This window comes from Mustela lutreola, chromosome 10, assembly GCF_030435805.1.
Source record: "Mustela lutreola isolate mMusLut2 chromosome 10, mMusLut2.pri, whole genome shotgun sequence".
NCBI lineage: Eukaryota > Metazoa > Chordata > Mammalia > Carnivora > Mustelidae > Mustela > Mustela lutreola.
The window spans coordinates 61,540,943-61,554,905 of NC_081299.1; the positions used below are offsets into that span (position 1 = coordinate 61,540,943).

The following is a 13,963-nucleotide window of genomic DNA, read 5'->3' on the forward strand; positions in this document are numbered from 1 at the left end:
ATAATGACAGTATGTTATGAACATTGTCAGAGCAAATATCCCAGCCATTTTCCCAAAGCAAATTGGTAGCAATTGGAAGATTATAAATTGTTGAATAAAATTAGATTTATATTTTTGAAAGATTGCTATGTGTATGCTGTTGCAAATGTTATTAGAAGGAAACAGGAATCAAAAAAGAAAAAAAAAGAGTATGTTTCCCATGGAATCAGATAATTCAGAGAGTACAAGTTATAACAACAATAATGACAATATTTAAAATATAGCAATTAATAAGAATGTGTTATGCTTTATATTCATGATTTTAAATTCCCACAAGCAAAGAGTGAAAAAGTCCTGCTTTTCGCCCCAGCTCTATCCCATTCAGCATATGAGGAATGTTGGCCTCAGAGCAGTTAAGTAATGGGCCTAATGGAACAGCATTTTAAAGAGAAAAATAATTCAAATCAGTCTGCCTTGAACCATTGTGTCATTTATTATTACTGATGTCTCTTTCCACAAAGCTCATTCAAATTCTGTTCACTCTTGCTAAATGTTCAGAAATTATTTCCATGCATAAGGTTTTTATCTCATGTTACATGAATATTAGAGGAAATCTTGATTCTAAAAGAGAAAAACTCAATATTGGGGGCATAAACTAAAGACAAGTCCCTTTAATTAGATGTTTATTTCATGTAAAATGCATACTAAATTTAAATGGAACATATGAGATAGAAATAATATTTTAAGTGTATATATACCTGTCAGTAACTGCGTAAAACTTTCCCACATCTTTTATTCCAAATCATTTTATGTGCCCTAATCTGTGAGCCCACTCTCTCTTGCACTTTGACCTTAGTTTGAAAAGTATATGGGACCTCTTCCTCAGAAGTTTTAGGTACTGTATTTTGGTTGATTTGCTACTTGTCCCTCATACTTATTTCTCTTTATCAGGGCTATTGCAATCTTTGATTTAGCACATGCAGGATAATTCAGAACATTTTCTCAGCCTAGTCACATAATGTTGAATATCATTTCAGTGAAACCTCTTAAATCTTGCTTTCTCAGGGAATGCCCATTGCCCAACTTTAGATCTACTTAATCCTACCTATATTTCAGGGCTAATTATCATTTCTGTCTTCTGAACTCTGCCATTTTGCAGTGAAGAATACACTATATGAGAATATTCATTTATTTTTTTTGTATGCTTGGTGTTCGGCACAACTAATACAAATAAGTTTATGGCAGAGTAGCCTACCTTATTGCCCCAATTACAATGCTGAGAGATTCTTGCAAGAAAAGTTTTCCTCTATTTGCAAATGTCAGCCATTGGAAAGGAATACAGGAAACAAAGAGAGAGGAAAAGACAACTAACCAAAAAATAAGTAGATTGATGTGGCAGCAGATATTTCTGCAAAATTATCTTCACACACCCCCAAAATATGTAATCTTCACATATTTCATGATTTGCATTTCTATTGTATCCCTTTGTATATATACAACTTATATTCCTAATACATCCCATTATATGAGAGAAATTAAAATTTTTCACTGATATTTTTAAGCTTAATAAAAGAAAGCTATCTGCATCAATGATTAATAAGAGCTTTATTGATTGGCTGTTTATATGGCAAATTTAAAATTAAAAAAGTATCAATTTATATTACACTAAATACTATAATATTGCCACAGAGTACGTGGTATTTTCCTTAAAACTATTTCAAACACTCTATAAAATATCATTTTGATAGAGACTACAAAAATACAAAAAAGAGAATATTATTAGAAAATTGCCTTTTCATCAGATTTTATATTATTTTAATATTCAAATAGTAAAGAAAACATACCTCGTGTTTTTCCGAACTAAGAAACCACGTATCCATCTTTGAACAATCAAAACTGGAGAATTATGAGCCAGAATTTCATTAATTTTTGAGATAATATGCTTGATATTATTAATTTCATCATCATAGGTTGATCCCTGTATAGTGAAAATATATTTAATATTTATATTTCATGAAAGTATTTCCAAGGGACATTTTAAAATTGCTAGTCTAGTAATAAAAGCTATTAAAATGTTCACAAGTATCTCATAGGCATAATAGTTATATAATAAATACATTTTCTTTTTTTTTTAGATTTTTATTTATTTATTTGACAGACAGAGATCACGAGTAGGCAGAGAGGCAGGTAGAGGGAGAGAGAGAGAGAGAGAGGAAGAAGCAGGCTCCTTGTTGAGCAGAGAGCCCGATGTGGGGCTCGATCCCAGGACCCTGGGATCATGACCTGACTTGAAGGCAGAGGCTTTAACCCACTGAGCCACCCAGGCGCCCCAATAAATATATTTTCATAACTATTTTATTAGATCATAATACCAAAAATTAGTAGCACAAAATGATTTCAATTTTCTACATAAAATGCAAGACCCATGATGATAAATTTCTTCATTCTAGACTCTTTTCCCAATCTGATAACATAAATATAAAATTTTGACCATAGTCATGTTGATCTTTAAAAGGTGGTGGCATGAGTAGTTATTCAATGAAACTCTAAAAGTATTCTGTGGTTTCCCATAGGAAACTGACATATGTTAGATTCACAGAATAATTTACAGTAGTTCAAAATTTGTTGCAGCTTAACTAGAATGTTGGACATTTTATCAGGTTACAGCTCATTCCCATGAGGAGAAATATTCTTTAGTACCTTTAAAGAAATTATCTCTAAGATCTATGCCTGCAAAATTTTAGATTTGGGATCATATAGACTCCCTATAACCTACTGATCATTTGATGGGTTAGAAATAATGCTACTTTACTTACATTTTGAATGTAAGGGTTATACATGAAAAACCTAAAATTTTTATTGTTTGTAAGTCACCCACCCTGAAAATTACCAACCCACCACTTCATGTCCTCTTTTCTGCCTATATACTCAATCAGCTATGTACACCCAGCAAAAGAAATCACAAAGCATTGCAAATTAGTACTACTATGGGTTTATATTTATAAAAATGCATTACTAATTAACAACAGCTTTACATGGCCCTGGCTTGCTTCCATTCCACTAAGAGCTACTGCAATTGTTCAGTTCTGTTCTCTATACTCTTTTTAAGTATTTTCCCTAGGACTCTCTAAACATCTCTTCACAGAGGAAACAGGGCCATAAATTGAACTCCATCAAACAAATCTCTTCCATTAGCTACAGTTAACTGTATTCCCATTTAACTATATTCCTATCTCTTCTGAATAGAAATGCCTTCTATTCAACCTTAAAACAAGAAATATTTCCCTTCCTGTCCAAGATAGGCACTCCATTGCTGTTAAGTCCCGTCTCTCTCTGCTTCACTATTATCTTTTATTGTCACTATCCTTTTACCTATTAAAATGATGTAGCCTTTCCCATCTTTAAAATGCACCCATATAAATGATTGCACTTATCCCAAACCTCCATCCTTTGTATTTAACTTTCATTAAGAGCCCAGATTCTTGATATAGAATTCTGTATTTGCTGTTCCTACTTCCCCTTTCCTGTATCTCTACCCACTGGATTTTACCCCTACCAATGTATCTGATACTTTTACATTGGATATTCTTCCCTCAACTACTTCCCTTGGCTTCTGTAAACCACTCCTCCTAGCTTTCCTCTAACTCCAGTTTACTTCTGGTCCTTTTTTTCCTAAGGTTTTATTTATTTACTTTACAGAGAGAGACATAGCGAGAGGGAACACAAGCAGAGAGAGAGGGAGAAGCAGGCTTCCTGCCAAGCAGAAGGCCGATGTGGGTCTTGATCCCAGGACCCTCGGATCATGACCTGAGCTGAAGGCAGACGCTTAAGGGATGAGCCACCCAGGCGCCCCACTTCTAGTCTTTTTAAATACCTATCATACCTGCCTAGTGTCACATTTAAAGGATTTTCTCTATTTGTCTCTTCTCAATTCGAACACACTCTCCAGATGATTGTACCTAATTATAGTTTCAATTCTTTCCTATGAGCTGAGGATTCCCAGATTTCTAGCTTTAGGCCTGAACTGTCTATTAAGCTAAGGAATAGTATGATCAAACTGATACCCAGTTAAATTCAGCTTTCCCAAAAATGAATCTTGCTTCTTAAACTGCTTTCTCAGATGCTCCTAGTAATTGGTACTAGTGCGCATAGTCACTTAACTCAGAAACCCTGGGACCATCCTAAGCTTTCTCTCTCTTTTTTTTTCATGCTTCCTTATACCCAAATATTGGTAGATCTGATCTATTCAATATCCTAGTATCTGTCTGACTTCTCCCTTTTCTTCTAATCTCTGCCATTGTTTTTTACTGCATGTCTTTATCACTTTCTTAACTTGTTAAAAATGTCCTTATATCTGACATAATCCCTATTTCCCAACTCCCTTTGAATCATAATATACACTATTGCTAGAATGAACTTCCCAAAATGCAAATCTGATCATATGGCATCCCTGCTTAATATATTTTACAGGTACATCACTGAGAGATCAATTACACATTTCTTGATTTAGAACACAAATTTCTTGATCTAGCCCCTTTTTACCTCAATTTCATCTCCCTTTGCCCCACACAAGCCACTTTCCACCATGGCAATATCCAGCAACTTATACCCCTGAAAACTATCTGATAATTAAACCTCAATGCTTTTTACAGATGCCATTGAGTTTCTTGTCTGCCGTTCTCAATTATTTATCTCACTATCTTAGGCTTTTGGAGATTCAATTATTTCCTCCAAGAAGCCTTTCTTGACATTGATCTGAGTTCAATACCCTTCTATAATATTATCCTTGCAGCACTCATTTGTCATACCTGACAATTTTGAGTTTTACCTGAGCCCTCTGATCCTAGGAAATGGGAAAGGTTAAGAAATCTCCTTACCCTTTCGTTTCAGAAAATGGAAGCATGTTTCCTCCATATTACTTAGATAGTACCCATCAATGCCCCTCTAGTTTACCTATGATAAGGACCTGACACAGATTCTCTAAATTCCCATTTGCCTTTTAATGATTAAACTCTTTAGTCCCCACTGATCAATCAGAACAAAATGCTTGTTAACCAAACTTTGATTAAGATATCCTCCCCCACCCCCTCCCCTGGCCCCTTAACTTTGGCCCACTTTCAGCCAGAGCCACCATATAACCCTCCTTTAATGACCCCTCCTAAGATACGCAACTCTCAAGATAAAATATTCCCTGATTTATTCTCAGATCATGCCACCCCCCTTCAACCTACTAACCCACACCAGTTCTTTCCAGTCTTATTTACTCTGCCAAGAAAAAACTTTTGACTAACCTTAATTATGTTTGAAGATTGCTGATCAATTAGACCATTCCCATTATTGCAACAACCCCTTTCCTTCCCTTGCAATAATCTTTTTGAATAAAGTCTCTCCTAAGTCTTCATTTGTCTTTTATTTGACAAGTTTATACTATGACACAATTATTGGTCTATATTTCCCACTTGCAATATAAACTCATTAATTTTAACAAATCATTCTTTATCCTGTATCTCTAGGACTAAGTTAACTACTGGTCTGTAATGGGCATTCAATTACTAGTTGACTATTAAATCACTAAGTAATGGTAACTTATACATTGTGATATTTGGTCTCTAAGTTTGATTTGGCATTATCAACCTATTTTTGTAATTCAACTCTTACTTGGCTACAGTAATATTCCTAATTTTTCTTCCTTTTAAATGTTTATTTTTCAGTCTGTTTTGTTGGTGCCTTTTCTTTTTCAAACTATTTAACTATTTAAATGTTGGTATAATTTAGGCTTTCTTTCTTTTTCATCTATGCTAATTCTCCTCAAATGATCACCTTCTTTGCTACATCTTACTATCTCATATATGCTGATTATCCACATAGTTATATCTTTTATTTGGAATTACCTCTTTACAATTCTATAAAATAAAATTCCAATTCTATTTCTTTACTTACATGTCAAAAACTGAAATGATTGAAGTGCCTGAGTGGTATAATCAGTTAAGCATCTGACTCTTGGTTTCAGGTCAGGTCATGTTCTCAGGGTTGTGAGATCAAGCCCTGCAATCCAGCTCCATGCTTAATGCAGAGTCAGCTTAGCTCTCTCTCCCTCTGCCCCTTCCCTTCATGCTCTCTCTAAAATAAACAAATAAATCTCATAAAAAGGAGAGGAGCATCTGGGTGATTTGGTCCATTGAGCCTCTGAGGACCATTGGTTTTAGCTCAGGTCCTGATCTTTGTTGAAATCCAGCCCTGCATTGGGCTCTGCACTCAGCATGGAGTCTGCTTGAGATTCTCTCTTTCTCTCTCCCTCTAAATCTTCCCCTTGCTCATGCTCTCAAAATAAATAAATAAAATCTTAAAAAGCAAACAAACAATTATCTCAGACTGCATTACAGATGTAGTCACTAACACTATTCTTCACCTTGTCATCTAATAAATCCATATTCCTTTCCCCATTCCTTTTATCATCCCATAAATTCACTGATTTGTATCAAATAAATGTATCTTCAATCTTTTCCCTATAAACCATACCATCTACCAATTAATAAATCAGGTGTTATAAACCAGGGACCATCCCTCACTAATTTCTTTGTATTTAATTTCCCTCTACTCCAAAATTATATATGATTTTATAATTTATAATTATAAATTATAATATAATTTATGATTATATAATTATATATTATATATGAAGAATATATGATTATTTTTCTAATATGAAAATTGGATGATGCTAAATTGTTAAATATTTCCCCAGGATCTTACAAGATAAAACATTGTCTCCCTAGTATCATACATAATATTCTTTGCCATAATAATCCTATTTTTGTGTCCAGCATCATTTGACATGCCCAACCATGTATTCTAAACTATAACACTAAATTACTTCTTGTCATGATTGTGCCACACTACCTCTGTGCCTTTGTAAATGTTTTTCACTCTGCCTCACTTATTATACACCTGCCAACACCTCAATTTGCATAATTATTTATATTAAAAAGTCTCATCTGAAGTATACTTTTCTTTTTCCTTCTTCTATGACCGGAAAGCTGAACTTCAAAGATTTTTAAAGAAAATATATGTAGTACTTTCACAGATTTTGCTCCATACTGAGATCCATGACATATGAAAAAAAAAAAAAAAAAAGATTTCTTTGGCTATTGTTTCTCCTTAATTTGCTTTATTTTCTCTCCTGAAATCCCTATTCATGTATACTAGATGTCCTGGAACTCACTTCCATATTTTATATTTGTTTTCTCATTATTTACATGTATATATTTTCAATTTGTTTAAGCCATCTGCCAAAGGCCAGCTTTCTCATACTGAGTTTTCTATTACCTTTCCAACTACTCCAGTTATGTGGCTGAGACTAAGCTCTTTTCTGAAGTTCCTAACTGCCCTATCACAAAGGAGTCCTGCCTCATACCAGTTTGCTCTTCACTGTTACCCTGCCTTTACTAGGGTTTGTTTAAAAACAAAACCACAGACCTAAGATAGTCACTGATGGCAGGCCAAGTCATTAAACTGGGGCTTAATACTTAACCTATAGTTCCAACCTCCACCATAAATGTAGACATAACCACGTCAGGAATTTTCTGGTCAGCACCAATGAGGTAATCTATCACATAGGCCTTCTTCATACCCCAGAGAGTGATGAGGTCTATCTCCCTAATAAGACCCCTGCCTGCTCTTCTCCCTAGGAAAGCTGAACTTGCCTGGAACAATCCTTTTTTTTTTTTTTTTTTCCTTAGTAACTTCTTTGCCCCACCCTACTTCCTATTAAAACCTTCCATTTTGTACAACTTCTCCTTGGAGCTCCTGTCTACTTGCTAAAAAGATGCTGATTTAAGAGTCACTTAATGAAGCCAATTAGATCTATAAAAATACTCAGCTGAATTTTACTTTTGAATTTTATTTTATTTAGTTGAATTTTATTCTTTAACAAGACTTTCCCTGAAGTTTATTCTATGACTTATAACAATGGTCCTATATGCCACTGTTCCACTATTATCCTTAACAAATAAAAGGCTTTGTAGAATCTCCTCTCCTTCATGTTGTTTGCTTATACATATCAGGGAATAATGGCATAAAGCCAGGCAGAGCTAGTTTCTGCCTTTGACTCAAAGCCATCTTCACTGTACCTGTAAAGCAATTTTCACTATGATTAAAAGTACTTTTATGAAATAATCTTTTATTTAAATGTTACCCTTTATTGGTTTCTAGAATAGATGTGATTTCCTCTAATCCTTATGTTTCTTCATTCATTGCATTTGGGCTCTGTGTGTGTGTGTGTGTGTGTGTGTGTTTGGCAAAAGATAGCAAAATATCACTGTAAGAGTTCAAGATGTGTGTCCCAAAATGTATACGATATACGGATTATTTTGACTAGTAGGAGAGGCTAATACTAAAGTTCCCTTATCCATCCTAAACACAGATCCTTCACAAACCATTCAATTGCCAAAAATCCACTCCCTGGGAGCTTCAACAACAATGGAGATAGACTTTTATCACAAAGGAGGAGGTTAGTAGGAGATAAGAGTAGTAGAGGGTAGCAGGGAAGATCTTTGTCACAAACTCATCATTCTTCTAAGACCCATTTATCTTTCATAAAAATCATTTCCTTTCTTATAAGAGTTCTACATCCTCCTTCCTCTTTCCCTGTTAATGCTACTTAATGAATTCTAAGCATGAATTCTAAGCTATCTCAAGGAGTTACTTATTTTTCCCTTGGCTATCTCCCATGTATAAATGAGCAATATAAATGTTAGTAAACTTCTGTTTATTTTTTCTTGTTAATTTGGATTTTATTAAAAGTTCTCAGCCAAGAATTCAAGATAGTAGGGGGAAAATTATTTTTCCTCCCCTGTAGTAGCTTGGGACCACAGAGGTTGAGTGCATAGATAAGAGTGAGGGAAGAATATGAAAGGGAACTTAGATGACTAGGCTTAAAAGTGATCCTGGTCAAATGCTATGGTTGTCACCAGCAGAGAACCATTAAGCTCATACTGCAGTTTACAGCAATGAGTCCCGCTTACTGCCAAAGCATGAATAATTCCTCTCTTTAAAGACAGAAACAGAATAATCACCAGTTGTGGGCAAGGTTATTGCCCTTGACAGAGTACAAGTAACCTCTAGACAGTGAGCTTTCTGATGTCCTAAAACAATTATCTTGTAAAATGCCAATAAATATATCACAGCAAACTTGTACAAATGCCATAAACCATTGTATATCTGAGGACAAATGGACTTATCCTATTTGTAAGGGAAAGTAATGCATTTCCTCCACTAGAGTGACGACTGGAGAAAAACTGCCTGGTTTAAATCCCAGTTCTACTACTTACTAGCTATGTGATCTAGGGTAAGGAACCTATCTCTCCTCTCTTCATCATCTGTAAAATAGAGATAACAATGGTAATACCTCATTGGGTTGTGAAGGGATATTTGTAAAGCACTTAGAACAAAGGCGCAAACATTTCAAGCATCCAATGTTATCTGCCAACAGTTTTATAATCATACTTAAAATGATATATAGTTTTAGAGTTAACAAAGCATTTCTATATAACCTATCTGATACACAAAAAAATTAGTCTAAAGGAATTTACTAAGCAATTTATCCAAACTAATGCAGTGCAAAATTATGAAGTCAATAAAGTAAAAAGATAATTAGTACTAATATTCTAAATCCAATAAAAGGAATTAAAGTATTACAGTAAAAGTATGCAAAGAACAACATATGCTTACACATAAAAAAAACTTCAACAATCAAGACAACAGATGGTGTGATAGTGAAATATCTATACTCAACAGCTTGCTATTGTAACCCTGGGATGAAAATATGGCTGTTGCTAACCCTGGTATAAGCCACAATGAAGCATTTCCAAAAAATAGTGAGGACTTTCATAATATGACTCACATGTAAGAGAGTACTTGGTGTTCTCACAAGAAGAGTAGTTTAAAAAACAAATTCTAAAATTATATTCTATTCAGAATGTACATAATTATATAAAAAAGATCCCCAATTATTTTGATATTCTAAATACATTCATACTTACTTAAATTTTTTTTATCCTATTATAATGTTTTTATTTCTGCTATATGTAACTGGTCTGTCTTTTTCTATCCATTTGTGATTTTTCTAATCAGAATTTCCTAATTTGGCATATATTTCCCCAACATATTTGAAAAATGTAAATTGTACTAATCCCATATGTATTTATCTCAAATAAAGCACACCCACAGTTTTTACCTTTTCATACCATCAGAAACCATATTAATGATGCACTCGCTTTAATAATCACATGAAACAGTAGAAATCTATGTGAAACTCCCTAAAATAAGATTTTTGTATTACTTTAAATCAGTATTTCCTAGGATTACTTGGTAAACAATTTGGGAGTATCCTATCATCTATTTTCAAGTTAAAAAAAATTCACCTGAGTCAAGTACCATTAAATAAAAATAAAATTTAGAATCATAATAATATAAGAGCACAGAAATGTCAGGAAAGAAGAAAAGCAAATACAAGAAAAAAAAATACCCTACCCAGATTTTGATGACTCATAAATATTATCATTTTAAAAATATTCACTTTCTTGAAAATAGAGCTACCTTATGACCCAGCAATTGTACTACTGGGTATTTACCCTAAAGATACAAATGTAGTGATCCGAAGGGGCACGTGCAGCCAAATGTTTATAGCAGCAATGACCACAATAGCCAAACTATGGAAAAAACCTAGATGTCCATCAACAGATGAATGGATAAAAAAGATGTGGTATATATATATACAATGGAATACTATGCAGCCACCAAAAGAAATGAAATCTTGCAATTTGCAACTAGAGGGTATTATGCTTTGTGAAATAAGTCAAGCGGAGAAAGACAACTATCATATGATTTCCCTGATATGAGGAAGTTGAGAAGCAACTTGGGAGGTTTGGGGGGTTGGAAAAGAATAAATGAAACAAATGGGATTGGGAGTGAGGCAAACCGTAAGAGACTCAATCTCACAAAACAAACAGGGTTCCCGAGGCGGGGGGGGGGGGGGGGGGGGAGGAGGGAGGGAGAGGGTGCTTCGGCTATGGACATTGGGGAGGGTATGTGCTATGGTGAGTGCTGTGAAGTATGTAAACCTGGTGATTCACAGACCTGTACCCCTGCGGGTAATAGAACATTATAAGTTAATTTTTAAAAATTCACTTTCAAATACTTTCCCAACTCTGCAACTTTCTTTCATTTACTGGACAGGGTCTTTGACAGAGAGATAAAAAGTTTTAATTTTGATGAAATTCAGTTTATCATTTTTTTTCCTTTTAAAGATTATGCTTTTGTTGTCAGGTTTAAGAATGTTTTTCCTACACCTTTCATCCCTAAAATCTCTATTTTTTTTTTCTTTCTAAAAGTTTTGTAGTTTTAAGTTGTACATTTAACTCCATGATTCATTTTGAGTTCATTTTTGTATGGGGTGTGGAACTTGGGTTGAGGCTTATGTGTGTGTGTGTGTGTGTGTGTGTGTGTGTGTGTGTATGCCCAATTACTCTAGCCACATATATTAAAAGATTGTATTTACTCCATCAAACTACTTATATCTTTGTTAAAATTCAGTTGAACATAATTTGTAGACCTATTTTTAGGTTTCCTAATCTCTTCCCTAGATCTATATCTCACTGATACCACACAGTGTTGATTACTGTAGCTAACTAAATATCAAAATCAGGTAAATAGATTCCTATCACTTAACTGCTTTTCAAAGTTGTTTTAGTCCTTCTTATTCCTTTACCTTTCCATAAAAAGTTTAGAATGCTCTTGTTTATATCTACAGAAAATTCTGCAAGGTTTTGATAGGAATTACATTAACCCTATATATCATTTTGGAGAGAATTGAAAGATTATGCTGAATATTCTAATTCATGAATATGCTATGTCTCACCATTCATTTAGATCTTTTTTTCATAAGTGTTTTATAGCATTCAGCATACAAGTTTTATACAAGTATTGTTAGACATACCTAAGTATTTCATCTTTTTGAGTGATTATAAATGAGAGTATATTTTTAATTTTGGTGTCCAAGGGTAGTATATAGAAATGTGATTAATTTTTGCATGTTTTTAACACACTGTGGCCTTACTAAGCTCAATTTTTACTTCTAAGAGATTTTTTGGTGGATTCTTTGGGATTACCCACATAGGTCATCATTTCATCTGCAAATAGTTTTATTTCTTCTTTTTCATCTGTCTTTTATTTCCTTTTTTCAGTTAATTGCACTAACTAGACTTCCCAGTACTATGATGACATGAGAAGAGATGGTGGGCACCCTTGCTTCATTCCCACTCTTGGGGAGAAAATATTCAGTCTTTTACCACTAAGCATAATGTTAGCTGTTAGGTTTTATTTGATGTTTTTATAAACAAGAAGTTCTCTATACCTATTTTTCTGAGGTGTTTTGTTTTGTTTTGATCATGAGTGGACGCTGAACTTGGCCAAACTTGGCCAAATGTTTTTTCTCCATTAAGTGATATATGATATTTGATATATGTTTTCTTTAGTCTTTTAATATGGTAAATTACATTATTTGATTTTCAAATATTGAACAAGCTATGTATCTCCAGACTAAGAACCACTTACTCATGGTATACAGCTATTTTCATATACTGCTGAATTCTATGTGCTAACATTTTGTTAAGGATTTTTATGCTTATATTCATGAAGGATACTGGTCTGTTTTTCCTTTTTTTTTTTTTTTTTTTGGTACGGTCTTTGGTTTTGGTATCAAGGTACTATTAACTTTAAAATAAATGGTGAAGCGTTTCTTTTTATTTTCTAGAAGAAACAGGATATAGTTTTATATGTTTGGGAGAATTCTCTAATGCAATTATCTGGGACTGGAGATTTCTTTTTTTGGAGTTTAAAGTTACAAATTCAATTTCTTTCATAAAGGACTAGTCAAAATTATCTTTTTCATAATGGGTGAGTTTTGTTGTTGTTGTTGTTGTCTGCATGAAGTGGACCATTCATCTAAATTGTTAAGTTTATGTGTAGTGTTTTTGTAGTATTCTCTTCTTTTGATGTCTACAAGGTCTGTAGTGATATCCTTGTTTTGTTCCTGACATTGGTAATTTGGGTCTTTTTTCTTCTCCATCAGTCTCGCTAGAGGTTTGTCAATTTTATTGATCTTTTCAAAGAACCAGATTTATGCTTTACCAATTTTATTATTTTTGTGTGTTTTTTATTTCATGGACATCTCCTATCTTTATCAGTTCCTTCTTTCTGCTTACTTTGGGTTTATTTTGCTCTTGTTTTTCTAGGTTCTTATGAAGGGAATCTCAGACTGTTGAGTTGAGGATTTTCCTTTGTTCCTATATATGTATTTAATACTAAAAATTTCCCTCTCAGCATTGCTTTAGCTGTGTCCCACAAATTTTGGTAGCTTGTATCTTAATTTTAATACATCTTTTCACTTGATACTAGATCTTTGATCTATGGACTTATTAGAAGTATGTTGCTTAGTTTTCAAGTGTTTGGGGAGTGTCCTCTTATTTTTTTGTAGTCAGAGGACACACCATATATGATTCAAATTATTTTAAATTTGTTGAGGTTTGTCCATGAAACAGGAAATCACCTACATATGATTGAACACTTGAAAAAGAATGTCTACTCTCCTGTTGCTGGTTGATAGGGTTATAGAGCTTTTTCAATATATAGTAGTAATTATTGAGAGAGGGATTTTGATGTCCCTAAATATAATCATGTATTTATTTCTCATTTTAGTTTTATCAATCTTTGCTTCACATATTGTAGGACTCTTGTTTGGTGCATTCACATTTAAGATTACATGTCCTCTTAGTGGTTTGAACCTTTTATCATTATATGTCCCTGTCTGCCTCAGATAATTTTTTTTGCTCTGAAGTTTACCCTACTGATGTTAAGATAGCCAATTGGTCCTCTCTCTCCCTTTGATTAGTTTTGGTATGACAAATCTTTGTCCATCCTTTTATTT

General features: G+C 33.7%; 1 protein-coding gene across 1 annotated transcript in view; it reads right to left on the reverse strand.

Annotated features, from left to right (window-relative positions):
* LRRIQ3 (leucine rich repeats and IQ motif containing 3) overlaps window positions 1–13,963 on the reverse strand; it is a 221,123-nt gene that overhangs the window by 152,633 nt on the left and 54,527 nt on the right. The window contains exon 4 of the mRNA XM_059137558.1: window positions 1,824–1,957. Coding sequence (XP_058993541.1) covers window positions 1,824–1,957 — 134 coding nt within the window. The remainder of the gene's footprint in view (window positions 1–1,823; window positions 1,958–13,963) is intronic.